This window comes from Cydia splendana, chromosome 2 (genome assembly GCF_910591565.1).
Source record: "Cydia splendana chromosome 2, ilCydSple1.2, whole genome shotgun sequence".
Taxonomy (NCBI): Eukaryota; Metazoa; Arthropoda; class Insecta; order Lepidoptera; family Tortricidae; genus Cydia; species Cydia splendana.
The window spans coordinates 21,795,142-21,814,385 of record NC_085961.1 but is presented as its reverse complement, the minus strand read 5'-3'; the positions used below and the strand labels follow the sequence as shown (position 1 = coordinate 21,814,385).

General features: G+C 37.0%; 1 protein-coding gene across 1 annotated transcript in view; it reads left to right on the top strand.

Moving 5' to 3' along the window:
- The first annotated feature begins 1,379 nt into the window (after positions 1-1,379).
- Positions 1,380-19,244, top strand: part of LOC134805999 (glutamate dehydrogenase, mitochondrial) — a 32,050-nt gene continuing 14,185 nt past the window's right edge. Inside the window, exons 1-3 of the mRNA XM_063779184.1 lie at positions 1,380-1,954; positions 11,367-11,567; positions 19,010-19,149. Of these exons, the coding sequence (XP_063635254.1) occupies positions 1,534-1,954; positions 11,367-11,567; positions 19,010-19,149 (762 nt within the window). The 5' untranslated portion in view covers positions 1,380-1,533. The remainder of the gene's footprint in view (positions 1,955-11,366; positions 11,568-19,009; positions 19,150-19,244) is intronic.

The window sequence follows — 19,244 nt, the reverse complement described above, 5'->3', positions numbered from 1 at the left end:
AATAGCAACCGAAATATATTATTGATAAGAAATAGACGATTTATACCATCTTAACCCCAAAATATTATTAGTTTATCCTAACTGTTCCATCATCATCATGCCTCATCATGTAACTTGACCACAAGGTACCTTTTCATTACATACAAATTATTGGTCTTTTTTAAGATTATTATGACGAAGAACTAATTAAATTGGGGGCAGTTTAATGTAAATTAATATTTTCTATTCATAAAAGATAAACTATAATATGATTGATATTTTGTAGTGATGTATTATTAGATTTATTTCCATAAGGTACCTTTTCGTAAATGTATGGAGCAAATACTGTTATTGTTATGTAAGTTTAAAGTGGCATAAGGGGTTAAATATAGTATTTAGTTGGGGTTTTAGGATTTATTTCATTTGAATGACAGAATTTCTTTCATATGTGCTCAGAAAAATTGATTGTGTGTCACATTAAAAGTAAAAATATTCAATTTTGTGATTTTATATGAAAAAGTCAGAAAATACATTTTCACCTCTAAATCGGTATTGTTTTTTGCTTAAACTGTCTGTCAGTGTCGTTTTCTAATAGATAAAATTTAAATCTTGAGAGCTCATTGCAATCAATCGTGAAAATGAAATAAAACTTTATTTTCAACAGATTGGTTAGTATACACATAAATCAGTCGATATCAAAAGTTTCTATTTGCATTACAGAACAAGTCGCAATATTTTTTTAATCTCAGATATATAAGGTATTATTATTTGTAGTCAACTATGTAACTTACTTCAGGAACATAGTTTTTTAGGCGGCTAAACTTAAAACTTCTCTATCGTAAAGTTGCTCATTTCACAACATTATTTTCAAAAAATCATATCTCTGTAACTACGCAACCTAGAAGGTTGATCTTTTGTGTTATCGATAGGTTATTTATTGTAGATTACTGGGGTATGCATAACTCCATACCCGCCATAAGGTACCTTTGACCGTGGGACGTCACATATACGGTTGCCGTTAATTAACAAGGGATGCAAATACAAGTAGCAAATTACGCGGGCACCTTGGCGAAGTGGTCCGAAATGTACTTTTATTTGGGCGTATATCAATATTTTTATTATGATTAATGGACTGATTAAATTTTCAATTATTAGTTTAGATTTATTATAACATATTAATGAGGCCATGTTTTATAAATTCATCAAGTTCATTTCATATAAGCTATAAAGCGTTTTTTTTTTTTTCAACATGTAATTTTATTTTCTCTGTTCTCAGAACGACGTATGCTTACGCAACGTCCAACGCGTCTCGTCGCTTTTTCGATCGTTATTTGAAGCGAGACAAAAAATCCGCATCAAAGCTCTTCACTACCTGCGGCAGCCGGCAAGTCCTTGTTTTTTTTATCGTCTGCGACTAAGTTCATTCAATTCAGTGGTCGAATCCGTCGGGGCGGGTCGTCACTGTAACAAGTAACATCACACCATATTTTTGTGTATTTTAACATTTTAAAAGGCGACCTAACCCGACTTTAGTACTTAATAAAATCAGTCAAAATGTTACACCTTAAAAATATTGCTAAATCCGTAGCTCCGCCTTTAAAAAATGAAGCAGCCAACATGGTCAGAATCGCGCCTGCCGCTGCGAACGTTCTCTGCTGCCGAACTTACGCCAGCCATGAAATACCTGAGAGGCTTAAGGATATTCCTACAAGTGCAAATCCAAGGTTCTTTGACATGGTGGAGTATTTCTTCCATAGGGCCTGTCAGGTAGTTGAAGACAAATTAGTAGAAGATATGAAATCAAGAGTTCCCGTCGAAGAGAAGAAGAAGAAAGTGTCTGGTATCCTGAAACTGATGCAACCCTGTGACCACATTTTGGAACTCCAGTTCCCCCTAAGGCGTGACTCTGGAGACTATGAAATGATCAAAGGTTACCGTGCTCAGCATTCCTCCCACAGAACACCCACTAAAGGAGGTAAGTGCCCTTAACATACATATTTTTTTATTAAAATCGCTTATGTACATCATGAGAGTAGGTAATTAATTGTGCCGCAGTTTGTTAAATCCGATAATAGAGAAAATGTATTTATAGCTCAAGAGAGTCAAGAGACACGTGATGTTGCCGGCTGCCGTAATGTTACGTAGGTTTCTAGCGAAATTTACTGGGAGTGAAATAAATTCACATTACTTACTTACCTAAGCTTTTTCATTTTGTGCTTTATCTATATTTGGTAAAATGTGTATCTAAATTTAATAAGTGTGGAATCCATCTTAGTGATAGGCAACTTTACCTTAGAAAATTGATGACAAACATTAGGTAGATGCCTTTCTACTACAGCTACACAATGTCACAGTACACTAAGAACAGTAGTGAATCTAAGGCCGCTCGGCAAGTTATTTGCCTACTTTTGCGTTGGCGCTTAGGGTTGTCACTTTTATTTTTAGTTAAATATTATTTGCGTATTATGAGTAGCACTACGTTTCTATTTATTATAATGTAATGAAATGTTCTATCAATCCATAAATGAAGTATAAATAAAACGCTTTTTAAATATTTACATTAGGAAATGGCAGTTATTAAACAAATTATAAATTCGATACAGAAAAAAAATCCTCCGGTTTCTGCATGTTCGGAACGTTTTATTGTTTGCGGTTCTTAAAGTAAATTCTCATCCTTACGTATAACTTTAGTAAAAAGGTTTTAGGGAAGCATGGGCAAGTAGGTATTATGAAGAATGACAAGTCCGGGTTTGAGGAGTCGTTATTGAGACACTAGAATATTTTTTTACTACTCGTCGACTGTAATTTTTGAATTAAGATTTCATATACCAAACTGCAAATGGGTATTTTTAATGTACGGGTCCCAACTCAACTATAATATTCATTTCGATACAGTTTATTCAACTATAATGAAATTGACCAATCACAGCTCGCCGCGGTCAAGAGGACGAAACAAAACCATAGCTCAAATTAATTATTAATTTTAGGTTGTATAGTAGAAACAATTGGTTCATAAGTCAGAAACGCGCATGTGACACCCTTAATATAGCAACATCCATAGACTACGAAAACCACTTAGTGTTGCTTGTTAGTCTCCATAGGCTATGGTGGCCAAAATCGAGAAAATAACTGTCTAAAAATTGAATTTAGCGCGGAGCAAGTACCAGGGCCGCATGAGTTACGAGAAGGTGTCATTGACCAACTAACGCGGTGGCCGGGGCGCGTACCAGTATTATGAAGGTATCGCGGCTGCTTCCGTATCTTAGCTGTATACTTTTGGTTTGGTTTGTTTGTATGATTCTACTAGTTTAAAGTATTATTTTTGTTGATTCGTAGAAAAAGTATTGTATACAATAGTGATATTCAATCTTGTTTTACTTATACTATTGCCTCTGTTCATAGTCATGATCAAAAAAATTAAGGCCTACCGTCAGAGCAGACAAATGCGAGCGGGCGGGTAGCGTACTCGATTGCGCGCGATCACAGTCGCGGTACGGCCCACACTGCCGCCACCGTATTCCCCCGTATATTATGCTAATGTGTGCGTGGCAGCGCGTGCGTACACGGCGCCCGGCGCGCACGCACACATTCAAGCCGGCAGCGGCACATTTCTATGAAGATTCACTACTGTTCTTGTACTGTGACAATGTGCTAGTTGTTTAATCCAACTAATAAACGTAATTTTCTTAATTACTATTATTCGCACAGTTTACAACATAAAACTGAAAATAAAAACCAAAAGAGTTGTAAGTGCATATTTAATTTTGCGAGTGCTAGTGCGAAAATTTTAGGTTAGTTGCTACCTATTACCAACTATTACTAAGTAGTTATTTAGCCATGTCATGTCTAACAATCTATCTATCAAATACCTTTAAACGAGCAATTCTTGTTCATTTATATATTGGTCTAAGATCCCACATATATGGTCGACCTTCACCAATCTGTCTGACGGATGAAACTATGAAAATATGAAAGAAAATATGTTCCAGAACATAAATAAATAGGGTTGCCTAAAGAAATATGGTAAGGCTATCTTTAATAAATTGTTGAAAAAAATTTATTTCGTCAAATTCACCCATTTGTCTGACGATCGAAATAAGTTTCAATGGAAAGTATACAACTTGTACAACATAAGTCAACTAGGTTGCCTATCTTTTTCCGGTCACTATTATGTGGTTGCCGTGTTTAAAGAGGTGATTTTATATCGATAATTGCACTCACCTGTCTGACGCTTGAATTATACATCAAAACGATGGTAATTTTATTGCAAATACAATGGTATAGGGCTGCCTGCGAAAATCCGGTCACAAATAAGGGTTGCCAGGCTTTTAATTAAAATAAGAAGGGAAGACTTTTAGCGATAACTCATAAACGGCTTAACTGATCAAGTTTGTTTTAATTTTATTTGATTGAGTTTTTTAAGCACTATTTTTATGATTGTTTTCATGTTTTTTGGCCAGAAGGTTCAAAAGTTATAAGGAAAACCCATTTTTTTTTCTAAACGACTATTTCCGAAATGATTCACTAAATCAAGAAATGTTGTTTAAAGTCCCCTATTTATTTTGAAAGGCCTATCCAACGACACCCCACACTATAAGGTTTAAACGATAAAAAAATTGTCACACACATTTTGTTTCTTTCATAGACATAGAACATAGGTATCAAACGAAAAAAAAAGAAAAAAATGTATGTGACCATTTTGTTCGCTTCAAACCTATAATGTGACATGTCGTTGGATAGGTCTTTTAAAATAATACGGTTTTTTAGAAAACATTTTTTGATAACGTGAATAGTTTAGGAAATAATCGCCTCGAAAGAAACAAAATGTACGTGAGGATATTTTTTTCGTGTCAACCCTATGGTGTGGGAAGTTGTTGGAAAGGTCTTTCAAAATGAATAGGGGTTTTAGAAGAACATTTTTTGATAAAGTGAATATTTTCGGAAATAATCGCTTTGAAAGCAACAAAATGTGTGTGAATTTTTTTTTATCGTTTCAACCTTATAGTGTGGAGTGTCGTTGGATAGGCCTTTCAAAATAAATAGGGGTCTTTAAACAACATTTTTTGATAAAGTGAATACTTTAGGAAATAATCGCCTCGAAAAAACAAAATGTATGTGACAATTTTTTTTTTGTGTCAACTCTATGGTGTGGGATGTTGTTGGCTTTAAAGGTCTTTCAAAATGAATAGGGGTTTTAGAAGAACATTTTTTGATAAAGTGAATATTTTCGGAAATAATCGCTTTGAAAGAAACAAAATGTGTGTGACAATTTTTTTATCGTTTCAAGCTTATAGTGTGGGGTGTCGTTGGATAGGCCTTTCAAAATAAATAGGGGTCTTTAAACAACATTTCTTGATAAAGTGAATCTTTTCGGAAATAATTGTTTAGTAAGAAAAAAAAAAGGTTTTTCCTTCTAACTTTTGAACCATCTGTCCAAAAAATAAGAAAAAAAAATCATGAAAATAGTGCTTAAAAAACTTAATCAAATAAAATTAAAACAAACTTGATCAGTTAAGCCGTTTATGAGTATATCGCTAAAAGTCTTCCCTTCTTATGTTAGTTAAAAGCCTGGCAACCCTTATTTGTGACCGGATTGTCGCAGGCAACCCTATACCATTGTATTTGCAATAACATTACCATCATTTTGATGTATAATTCAAGCGTCAGACAGATGAGTGCAATTATCGATATAAAATCACCTCTTTAAACACGGCAACCACATAATAGTGACCGGAAAAAGATAGGCAACCTAGTTGATTTATGTTGTACAAGTTGTATACTTTCCATTGAAACTTATTTCGTTCGTCAGACAAATCGGTGAAATTTTCAGAAAAAAATTTTTTTTCAAAAATTTATTAAAAATAGCCTTGACCTAAATTTCTTTAGGCAACCCTATTTATTTATGTTCTGGAACATATTTTCTTTCATATTTTCATAGTTTCATCCATCAGACAGATTGGTGAAGGTCGACCATATGTGGGATCTCCTACTATATGTATTTCGGGGATCTCGAAAACGGCTCTAAAGATTTCGATGAAATTTGCTATAGGGGGGTTTTCGGGGGCGATAAATCGATCTAGCTAGGTGTTATCTCTGGGAAAACGCGCATTTTTGAGTTTTTATATGTTTTCCGAGCAAAGCTGGGTCTCCCAGATATTAGGTAATTAAACCAGCATGAAAGGAATAATAAAATAGGAAAATAGGTAACAATTTTTAGGAAATAATGGCTATAGACAGGATCTTATAGGCAGGATGGGGAAATTCCCTAGTACGTACCTACTCGTTAACATCCTTAAGGGGCTACCCCACGCCAATGACCTTCAATCTGAATCCCTTAGTTTTCTAATGTTTTTTGTAGCTTATTTTATTAACAGCAACCGCTTTAAGCAATATAGTATCCCATATTTACTTCAAAGTTTATTGTCTTCGAGATATTTGGCATCAAAGTTGAACAATTTTAGGCTAAAAAACTGGTTTTATGGCCATAACTTTTGTGTTAATTAGTTTAAAATTAAAACCCTGGACACGTTTTTCGAGACGTCAAAGACAAACCCAAATATGTAGATTTCGTACATGTAAGATCCTTCACTGCAAACTAGATACGAAAAAAGTGTTTTTTTTAGACAATGTTTAAAAAATTCATAAAAAAATAAGTAAGTAAGTAAGTATTCAGTTTTTTCAAAATCCGGTGGACAAAACCGGAGATAAAAGATTGAAAAAGCGATAACCGTTTGTCTTATAATTCTATCTGTAGTGCAAAAAAAGGAGATACGATTCAAAACTTGTCAAAAATCTATGAAAACCTCTGTCGGTCAGACCACTGACCACGCACAATGAACGGTTCCGAACATGCTTGTAATTGAGTCGCTTAAATTCAAACTCGGGTAAATCCATCTGTCAGATTATGCGATTTTGGTATTAGGGGTCATCCATTAATTAATACGTCACACGAATTTCTAGGTTTTTTTGTGTGACGTTACATTTCTTCAACGAAATCGGCAAATATTTATTTAATATTTTATCAAAATATTTTTGACAAAAGAAATATTAGTAATTTTATAACCCAAAACTGATTAAGAAATAAAATTAAACGAATAAAAACGATTATCGTTTCAAAACCTTGTTATTTAAATGATAATTAGCGTATAAAATAATTTAAATACATTTTCGGTTACTGATGAATTTAAAGTGACGTCACAAAGTTTATGACTCCCCTCCCCCTTGTCACAACATGTCACATTTTCTTGACCCCCTCCCTCCCCCTAAACGTGTGATGTAATTAATGGATGACCCCTTAAGAAAAGGTAATAGGGTAGAGATTTGCTGAGAGGGTCGAATGGATTTACCCGAGTTTGAAGTTAAGCGACACAATTGTAATACGAAAAAAAAAAACAATAGGCGGCGCTTTCGCCCTTTTATTATGGGAAATGTTTTGGAGAAAAGTCGAAAACGGCTCAAACGGTGCTAGTCTGCCAGTAGAGTACCTACAAGCCGAACACGTTCAAAATAGGTTTAGACCAGCGGACGGCAACCTTTTAGCAGGGGTATCGTTAGATAGGTCTTTCAAAAAAAAATAAGGGTCTCCTAAAACAATTTTTTTATATAGTTAATATTTTCGGAAATATGCGCTCCGAAAGAAAAACAGATATGTGCCCCCCCCCCCCCCCCTCTAACTTTTGAACCACGGGTCCAAAAAATATGAAAAAAATCGTGAAACAAGAGCTTTATAAATACTTTCAATGAAAACTATGCCGAACATGATCGGTCTATAGTCGTTAGTCGTTTTTAAGTTATTGCAAAAAATCTTCTTTTCTTAATAAAAAGACGTAAGTACAAAGCGCTGCAAAGTGCAAAGGTATAGTATGAATTATCTCAAATGTTTTTTTCGGGTTCGGGTGCTATTCCGTTAAACAAAAGCCTTTGTTTCTTTTAAGAGCGGTCTACAGCACGTGCCAAAGCAACCATGTCGTTTAAAAAGCAACTATCGTGATAGTATTAAAGTTCAAATTCATATGACACCTCGTTCAGAGAACAATCAGGGCGGCCTTGTTTTTGAAGATAACAGGTGTTATCTTGGAATGGGCTGTTTCATGAATTTGAACTATATAATTAGAATGGTAAGTTTGCTTTTTAAACGTGCTTGTTCCCGTTACTTATGTCGGGGCTATTACCAGTAAGCATTGTAACCACTGCATAAAGGAAACAATACCTTTTGTTTACAGATTAGGGTCCGGGCCCGAAAAAATCACCTGAGATAATTCATACTATACTCCCTTAGGATACTTACTAATAGCCCCCGTTTGGCCTATTTTGACAGAATGGTAACTACGAAACCCTACACTGAGCATGGCCCGACATGCTCTTGGCCGATTGTTACTAGTAAAAAGACGTATACAAACAAAGCCAAAGCGAAAGCGCTGCGAAGGTACTCTCTTTTGCTTGTTAGGCACCTATAAATGTGCTATCACGTAGGTTTGGAGCTTCGGAGATACGTAAATCAATCAACACACCACCTAAAATCAGTACCTACGTCAACACATCACCTGGATAACGTACCTATGAACGTATCTGCAAGTAGTTTCCAGTAGGCTAATAATAATATGTGATAATGATAAGTACCTAATTCGACTGCGTTACCAAGCCCGCGACATGGGGGCTTGGCTCTGACGCGTCAACCGAAAACACTTATGTAACAAGAAAATACAATTTCACATTTCACGTCATTACACTTATATAATTTGAAGGTCGCGCGCCTAGATAATCACTAGCGCAAACTGAACATGAGCCCATGTTTATGAATTTGTGTAATGTAGGTAGGTAGTAGGTACTGTTATGTAGGTACCTAACTACTCCGAGCGCGGTCACGTTTCACTGTCGGAGTCATGAAATGTTGACAACATCTTGAAGATGTTTTTCAGATGATGTTTTGATTGATAAACATAAATAATACCTAACTACAATGGATTACTGAAATATCTGCGCCTTTCGCATACCTACTTATATACATTTAGAATATCGCGTTTTCTTGTTTACTGAACAAATGCAAACTACAAAGAATCTATTGCCAATTACCGATTTCAAAACACCCCGAGTTTTTTTTAACACCACGTCGGTGGCAAACAAGCATACGGCCCGGCTGATGCTAAGCAGTCACCGTAGTCTGTGGACGCCTACAACTCTAGATGCGTTACACGCGCGTTGCCGACAGTTTAAAAACCTGATGTACGAGGTGCGGTCCAAGTATTTTGGCCGTTATAAATAAGAAACAAATATGTAATTTTTATTATTTCCTGTTCTTTTGGATATAGTTTTTGGGTTTCTATTGTTTGCGGTTTTTATTTCACGACGATTAGAACAACAGGAATTGTAAATTTTTTTTCAAGCCTACAGCGAAGTGAACGAAAAGCGTGCTCTCAGGATTTTTGGATGCCTATAAAAAACATGGAAAGAGTTTTCTGGAGTAAATTGTTACTGGGGAGGAAACAATGGTTTTGTACTATGATTCCCTCTATAAAAGAGAATCGAAGGAGTGGCGTCGTCATGGTGAACAGCGGCCTCGGAAGGCGAAGGTAACGCAATTCACTAAAAAGACAATGGCTACCATGTTCTGGGATTGTCAAGGAATACTGTTGATGGACATAAAAGAAAGTAATACCACGGTGACTGGCAGCTCCTACGCTACCTACCCTTAAACAACAGTTACGAGAGGTGATCAAGCACACCCTTGGGGGAAAACTTAGCAGAGGTGTGCGCCTTCTCTACCACAATGCGCCCATTCACACTGCTTTAATTACCATGGCTGCTGTTGCAAAGTGTGGCTTTGAGGAAATTCGCCACCCACCGTATAGTCACGACCTGGCTCCTAGTGACTACTATTTGTTTTGGAAACTTAAGGCAGACTTAAGGGGAAGACGATTTTCTTCAGACGGTGAAGTGACCCATGCGGTTTACGCCCATTTTGAGGACAAACTTTCAGAGTACTTTTACAAGGGGATAGAAAAGCTAATTTACAGATTTAAAAAGTGTGTTGAAATAGAAGGGAAATATATAGAATAATAAAAATAGTTTTGTAAATGTATGCTCTTATTTTCTATATCAGGCCGGAAACTTTTGGACCGCACCTCGTACACTCCTTTTTTGATGAACCTCCCTCCCGACGCTCCCAAAAACAGTAGGTATTAATCATACTTTGGTACTACACTTGGTATTGGTACATATGTACATGGAAGGATATTTTACTCAACTTCTTAGTTTTACCACAGATTGTATAATAGTTCTGTTCTGTTTTGCTGACGGGCAGTTAATAAATAGGTAAGTACCTACCTACCTATTGTCACTCGCTAGATTTGCACGTGGGTAAATATACTATATCCATCCACCCACCCACGCAGTAGATATTTTTATCTTGTAGGAATTTAGTGAAACGATTATAATTTCATACGTTTTTCGTAAAATTTAGGACGCATAATATTCGCCAATACCATGTTATATTGTATTTTATTTAGTAACGCATTTCGTAACATATTAAGTTAACGCAGGGTCCCGTACTTAAACCTGCGTAGTTTCTTATAAACAAGTCTATAAATAGTATACACATAATTCACATGCAATATATGGTTTGGTTCATTTATTTAACAAAGCTCTTCCTGTCGTCATACACGCTGGTAATTTCGAGTAATTACCCAAACGTTGTAGCAGGCCACGGTGACAATACTAGCAATCTAAATGGCAATGACCTGGGGTTTAGTGTAACAACAGTGTTTGTTTTAGAATTTTAGTTATTATACAATACTCTTTATAGCACGTAACACCTCAATAGGTACATAGGGCCTGTCCATAAATTACGTCATCGATTTTTGTCGATTTTTGACGCCGAGGTAGAGTAAACTGATTTTAATAACTAACTGAATTATTGCTGATTCAGGCAGGTTTTCGTATAAATTTAGATATAGTAGAGCTAATCAAGTGAACTTTTCGGCTTGGGCTGGTGAATATAGCTCATTAAATGAGAGGGAGTAGAGACTCTGCGGAAAGAGAAGAGTCGTAAAATGTATTGGTTCCTTTATGTTCCACGACTCTTCTCTTTCCACACAGACTCGATGCGGATAGAACCGTGGAGTAACATTAACTTGAATCCATAAAAAGCAGGAATATTAAAATTTACCAAATGTTTTTGCGTCGCTCTGGCGTATTCCACCGATACGTGTAGATAGAACGAGAAAACAACCTCACAAACTTATGTACCATCACGCTCCGTGATTGTTGTCCTAGCTAAATTGGTTGTTCAATACTTAGCTATAGAATTTCCAATTGAGCAAGAACCCTAAATGGAATAACAATCCCGTGTGGTGACTGTCTGTACATAATATAAATGTTGTCACCCGCAGGTATTCGATTCTCAACGGACGTGACCAGGGACGAAGTGAAGGCGCTGTCCGCGCTGATGACCTTCAAGTGCGCCTGCGTCGACGTGCCCTTCGGCGGCGCCAAGGCCGGCATCAAGATCAACCCCAAGGAGTATTCGGAGCACGAGCTCGAGAAGATCACCCGCCGCTTCACGCTGGAGCTGGCCAAGAAGGGATTCATTGGTGAGTTTACTTCATATCAGCGTCAATAGCGTCATACTTCTTTAGAGTCCGTCGTGACTTTCGTATGTTTCACAGACGGAGCGATAATATATATTAACTAGATGAAAACCCGGCTTCGCACGGGTAAAATAAATAATAGTAATAGGTAATACTCATTTTGAATTAAGTAATTATTTACTTTTAGACTTCATACCTTCATCAAGGCGGTTACAAACCTATCTCATCTCAGAAAACTTTAAATCCGTAACATACAATCATAACTCGAAAAATTTACTATTCCGATAATTATATCTAAAAACAAATATGTAATTAAAAAAACCTAATCCGCTTTTCTGGTAGCAGTTCGGTTCTGTAAGGATCACAGTTCTAACCTGACCCACTTTTCTGGTCGCAGATCGGTTCTGTGAAGGCCGCATTTATAACCTAGCCCACTTTCCAATCTCAAAAGAGGGAACCCTTTTGTACCTACCCTTCATGGCACTAAAGTATAAGTATGGAAATTATCACTACTATTTCATTCTTTAATATTAATGCCTATCCGTTAATATTAAATTCGTTTACAAAAAAAAAACTGAATAAGTGCGAGTCGGACTCACCCATCAAGAACGGAACACTTTTTAATATTTGTTGTTATAGCGGCAACAGAAATACATCATGTGTGAAAATTTCAACTGTCTAGCTATCACGGTTCATGAGATACAGCCTGGTGACAGAGGGACAGTGGAGTAAACTGAAATAAAGGTTCCGTCACACCGGCGCGATTTCAGAGCCGGGCCTGAGCGTTTTATATGAAAAAGCGGCGCGCCCCGCTCACGCGCCGCACGCGAAACGCGCCTGTGTGACGGAGCCTGAAATGTCAAACCGGGCAAGTGCTCGCGCACGAAGGGTTCCATACTTTTTAGTATTTGTTGTTATAGCGGTAACAGAAATACATCATCTGTGAAAATTTCAACTGCCTAGGCCTATCACGGTTCATGAGATACAGCCTGGTGACAGACAGACAGACAGACAGACAGACGGACAATGAAGTAAAACTGAAATAAATGTCATATACCTACTAAGAAAAACCGGCCAAGTGCGAGTCGGAATCGCTAATAGGTTCCCGTTTTTTAGTTACCCTTCAGGTACGGAACCCTAGTATGAGTGTAATAGATTTGTAACCGGTCAGCAATGTGAGTCCCTTGGAGAAGCAGAGGTCTAGTCTAAACCCCCACTTACCATCGGCATTAACAGCCTTGTATTCTTGTTTGCCACCAACATGTCATATTAAAACATATTAATAAAAATTTACTCGGTCAACAATGTGAGTCCCTTGGAGAAGCAGAGGTCTAATCTAAACTCCCACTTACCATCGGCATTAACAGCCTTGTATTCTTGTTTGCCACCAACATGTCATATTAAAACATATTAATAAAAATTTACTCGGTCAACAATGTGAGTCCCTTGGAGAATCAGAGGTCTAGTCTAAACTCCCACTTACCATCGGCATTAACAGCCTTGTATGAGTTGTATGCTTGTTTGCCACCAACATGCCATGTTAAAACATATTAATAAAAATTTACTCGGTCAGCAATGTGAGTCCCTTGGAGAAGCAGAGGTCTAGTCTAAACTCCCACTTACCATCGGCATTAACAGCCTTGTATGCTTGTTTGCCACCAACATGTCATATTAAAACATATTAATAAAAATTTACTCGGTCAGCAATGTGAGTCCCTTGGAGAAGCAGAGGTCTAGTCTAAACTCCCACTTACCATCGGCATTAACAGCCTTGTATGCTTGTTTGCCACCAACATGTCATATTAAAACATATTAATAAAAATTTACTCATTTCATCAGTCATATCCAGCCTAGCATTGCATTGGCCCCGCTTAAATATTTCTTTAATTTGTTTTTAGTATTTGTTGTTATAGCGGCAACAGAAATACATCATTTGTGAAAATTGAAACTGTCTAGTTAATCTAGTTATCACGGTTCATGAGATCTTGAGATACAGCCTGGTGACAGACAGACGGACAGCAGAGTCTTAATATTTAATAGGGTCCCGTTTTTACCCTATGGGTACGCAACCCTAAAAAGTGACCAAGGCCTCCAGTGCCCTAGGCTGGAATCAAAGCAGCGTCCTCTGCTATTGCAGCAGGTGCCTGTGCCATTCTGCCACCGGCCCACCCACGGCGGCATAGGTCGAATTTTTCCAAGGATACTTATGCACTACTTACTGAAGGTTTATGGAGCCTCGCCATCCCTAAGCCTAAATTAAATATTTTCTGAAAATAATTTGTTTTGATCTAATAACATATTGGAGTCCTCGTAATAGGGGTCCCGTTTTTACCCTTTGGCTACAGAACCCTAAAAATCAACCTTGTTTTGGTACTATGTACTATGCTTCACTATGACTCTGAAATTTTAGCAGGAATTAATATTTTTTTTGTTGTCACCTGTCAAATTAGAATAGAATAGAATAGAATAGCCTTTATTGACCAAAAAATTAAATTTCAGCACATATTACATTTAAATAAATTCACATTTCATTTATATCAATTAGTTTCAATATTTTTTCCTTAGTAACTTTATTAAATAATTTTTATGTCATTGCTTTTTAATAATTATTTCAGTCTGCCTTCTTGGCATAGGCCTCCCCCAGCTCTCTCCACAGCTCTCTATCCCTTGCCGTCCCTATCCAATTAGGTCCCGCATGCTTCTTTATGTCATCCGACCACCTCATTATTGGTCTCCCTTCTCTCCTTTTTCCATCTCTAGGATACCATTCCGCTTCCTCTCTATCCCACTTATCTTTACCTTCCCTTGCCATATGTCCAGCCCAACCTGTTGCAGTCAAAAGTGTGAACTGGCCAAAGAACTTTTAACCGACAAAAACAGGCAAAACTGCTTTGACTGAGCATGTTGGTCAAAAGTAGTTTTACCTGAAAATCATACCTATTCTGGCAGCAGTTTCGTTTTTAGGGCGTAGCAAAAAAAAATAACCCTAACCTACCTATCTCTGGGAACAGTTTAGTTTTTTGGGCGTAGCAAAAAAATAACCCTAACCTACCTATCTCTGCGAGTACTTTTGACTGATAGTAACAGTCACAACACAATTACTATTAACCAATGATTTTCAGGTATAACTACTTTTGACCAACATGCTCAGTCAAAAGCAGTTTTGCCTGTTTTTGTCGGTTAAAAGTTCTTTTGACCAGTTCACACTTTTGACTGCGACATATATACTATCTATATATCTTATTATATTTAATCTTATATTCAACTTACATTGACTCCGGAGATAACTTATTAGCTTTATGCAGTTGACTTTCCAATTCACCGATACACCTCAAATTTGATTCATAGTCTAAAGCACAGTTATTAAATATGTCCACAATACAATGTAGCTTTTTGCACTGTTTCACACTGGCAATGTACTTAATTAGAGTGTGTTACAGTCAGCTGGCACTTAACTCAAAGTTTCTTTGAACAACGTCATTTTCATCTCGCTCACTTATTAGTTTATCACAGCTGCTTCAAGGTTGCTTTCACTTGCATTTCCAGGTAGCTAGTAGTGCCTTGACATGTAAGAATATTTGGAATCATTCTGAAATATTAAAATACAACTGAGAGACCGATGTTTATACTAAACACAATACACCCATGGAACGCTTTGAAGTTCAAATCTCGTTACGTTACGATGGCGTTTGCACTTTGCACTATGTTCGGTGACTATTTTTTATTGTTAACACACACAATACACTATTTAACAGGTTTTTATCACGTCTGGAGTACCGGATAAAGTATTTTCGAATAACAGCCGTCGTTGACGTCTAGGCAGTGTTGCTATCGTCTTAAAAGCCGTAACAGACTATCGCACGTTCTGGCTTAAAAACAAATTTATGTAATAATTATACCGGTATACATATCCATATGAAACGAAACTTAATGCAAATAATAACCATTATACATACCGGAAAGTCATCAAATAAACAGTAATATTCGTCTTGCTTTTTATTAAAAAAAATACGACCAACCTAACTTGTAAGCATGTTTGCAGTTTCTAAACGCAACGCATAGCTGTCAAATGTCAACCAACAAATTGAGCCTTTAGTATTGTTTGTCGAAATTTTTTCACTTTTAAATGCAAAATACGCGACAATACGAATTTTGCGGATATATGTTGTCGATTCAAAAGTGTTATTTTTTTACGCTCTTTTGTTTGAGCATAATTTAATTTGTTTCTACCGTCAAAGCCGCTCGCGTTTATATATAAAGATATACCGTAAGACACCAAAAGATACCGACAGATATCTTAGAGTATAGCACCACAAACGGCAGCAACGATACCAGAATATATCTATATCGCTGTCTATCTAGCACCTATTACATTGTGAGAGAGACGAAATATACCAAAATATATCGTAATATAACGAGCTATACTATAGCAAGGTATTTTAAGATGGCTTCCTATAAGATATCGTAATATACCAAAATATATATTATAGATTCGTGTGTGGACTCTGTCAAATAGTAAGTAAAATATATCGTAAGATGCGCCTTGATATAAGATATCTTTTAGTATATTATAGCTCCGTCTGTGACGGGCTTTAGGCGAACTGGTTGTATGATAGAATGACGCACGATAATTTCAATTAAATTTGATGAAGAGGTTCGGGACGGAGTGCAATGAACTGTACGGTTAGTCGCACTTTTACGACACTGGGTTTGAATCTTTATTGTAGAATACTGGTCAATAACACCAAAAAACGAATGGCCAGCTTTCTTTCCTTCTTATCGAACCGCACCGGGGTCGGCATTCGGTTCGACAGTGTTTGGATTGGCACCGACTTCATACATATCAGTTGCTTTGCTAGCGCATATAAAAGAGACAATATTTTTACCTTTTTGAAATCTGTTTTATTTAATTGAACACTGTACTTACATTACGGCATATATTTACGGTATGCTTCCCTAAGCAGCGCTTGCTCCTACAATGTTATGCCTATTTAAAAGTACCAATTGAGCGTTTTCCAAAAAAAATGTACATGTCATTCATGTCTTGAAAATATTGACTTTTTGGGCTCATTTTACTCAGAATCATTTGTACATTCACGCCTCATACATGAAAAAATGTGTCCCAAAATTTTGTATGAAAAGATTGTTTTCCAGTGCTTCACGTTCATACAAATAAAAAAAATATTCATACAAAAATGTGACGATCTGGAAAGGAAATTTTGGGACACATTTTTTCATGTATGAGGCGTGAATGTACAAATGATTCTGAGTGAAATGAGCCCAAGGAGTCAATATTTTGAAGACATGAATGAAATGTAAATATTTTTTGGAAAATGCTCAATTAGGTTGCAAATAATATTATTTTTCTATATGTTCTTAACAAACTTAATTTATGGTTTTGTCATATTAGTATTACATTCAATAAAGTGTATAGATATACCCACCAGACAAGAAGTTAACAATGTACAGTCGCCATCAGATATATTGGAGCGGTCAAGGCGCTCGCAAATATCTGAACACGCCTCTATTGTCAGTGCGTTAGAGTGCGTTTTCAGATATTGTGAACACCTTGGCTGCTCCGATATATCTGCCGGCGACTGTATTGGAATAGGTCAAGTCGGCATAACCGGCACACCTACTGTTGGGAACATGCCAAGTGTGCTCCCACCCATGATCGATTATAGCTTTTGAAACTTTCAAACAACTACTTTTCTCTCGAGCTCAGTTTTTGCAGATTCTTCTGAACTCTGAATTATTAGTATTCTGGAATTATATATTTATGTATTTGTACGTAGGAAAATCTTATTCGAAAATTATACAGGATGAACAATTCAAACTGTGCCGTTTATTAGGGGAAATCCGAAACAACATAATTATACTTTTTTGTAAATTATAGTTATTTAAGATAACCAAGCGAGCGGGAATAGAACCCAGTAATTTCTGTCATATTTTAGTGTTCAATCTAATACATATAGCAAATCAGATGTTTACAATTTACATTTACGTACTCGTAGTTTGTTTTGAACTGACTGTTTTGCACGCTAGTCATGTAATTGCTGGATGACATAACGAATGCTAAGCTAGTTATTGATTCAGGTCAGTGACCTAGATTACCTAGGTTGAAAGTCAACAGTCTAGCAAATTGCATAATGGTTCTAGATTGATGTTCCTATTATTACCGGACTGTAACAAGCCCTGAGGAGAACCAGCATAAGTGGAACTCCAATGTCATGGTTCTAAAATTTCTCTGTACTTATTAGGGTTATTGTAATGGGGTTATTATAATTACATCTATCCTCGCGGGACTTTTTTGCTATCTTTATGCTAAGAGGGACCGGAAAACGACATAATAATATGTGACGATCCATAGGCTTTACGCTATTATTAAAGACGCTTCGATAACATTGCGGTGCTACGCGACGTGAGCGTCAACCGCCATACGATATCTTTACCTGTGGAACTGGAACGTCACATATATCTTTCTCTGTCTTTCTCATCAGAAAGTGCCTTGAAAATAATAAATTTAATAAACCTTAAATCCTTTGTGAAGTCGTCTTCGCCGAGAGGTGATTTCAATGTTAAGTGTTACGCTACCCCAGGTATGTGCGAGACGTGAATAGCACATTAATAAGGTATTATTTGGTGTGCCAATATATAACTAGCCTCAAGTCAAGCATATCATTCAGTGGCAAAATATTTGCAAAACATGTAGTCAGTGTGCTAATGCTAATACTGTCAACTGGTCAACACAATAGATAACTAAATTAACACTTATTTATGATTTTCAGATTTATTGTTATTTGTTATACGAGTGGTAAAGCGCTCATATGTATTTAACTACGTATTGAAAAACGGGTCAAGACCGGGATACGTGGAAAGGGAGGAGAGAGGCCTTTGCCCAGCAGTGGCACACTAGGCTCGTATAAATAAATAAATAAAAACGATTTTGCAATTGATTTTACAAGCTATTAAAAATAATAACGAATAACTAGCTCCTTGCTTGACTCCTTCCCACTGAAGGAAATATGTTATCAGTTAAAATGCCTAAATAATAACTCGAATAGCTTTGATAAACTGACAAGTTTATCTTGACCGATCGCGCGACCTTAACGTTTTTGCTTGGTAGGTAACTTGCGATATCAGATAATAAAAAATAAAAATAGACATAATATAATATATGCCCACGAGCATACGATAAAGCCATTAATTTACATAAGCGCTATCAATTTATTCTGCCGTATGATGGAACCTGTTATCAGCGTGACAAAGCAGATGTCACTTTAACGCGCTGGCACGTAGACCACTACGTCACTACGACCACGATAAACGTTCTGGTGAGCGCATGGTACCCGCGTAACTAGGCAAGGTACAGTCAGCTGCAGGGACAGTTGGTCCTCATTGTCATATATTTCACGAAACCTATTTATATTTGTCGATTCCCGCAGGGCCCGGTGTGGACGTGCCCGCCCCCGACATGGGTACCGGCGAGCGCGAGATGTCGTGGATCGCCGACACGTACGCCAAGACCATCGGCTACCAGGACATCAACGCGCACGCCTGCGTCACCGGCAAACCCATCAACCAGGTCGGTACCGCTCGACGGACACCGAGCGCGAGATGTCGTGCATCGCCGACAGCTAGGGATACTTGGCCCGAAATGGGCCTGCCTAATATAAGTGA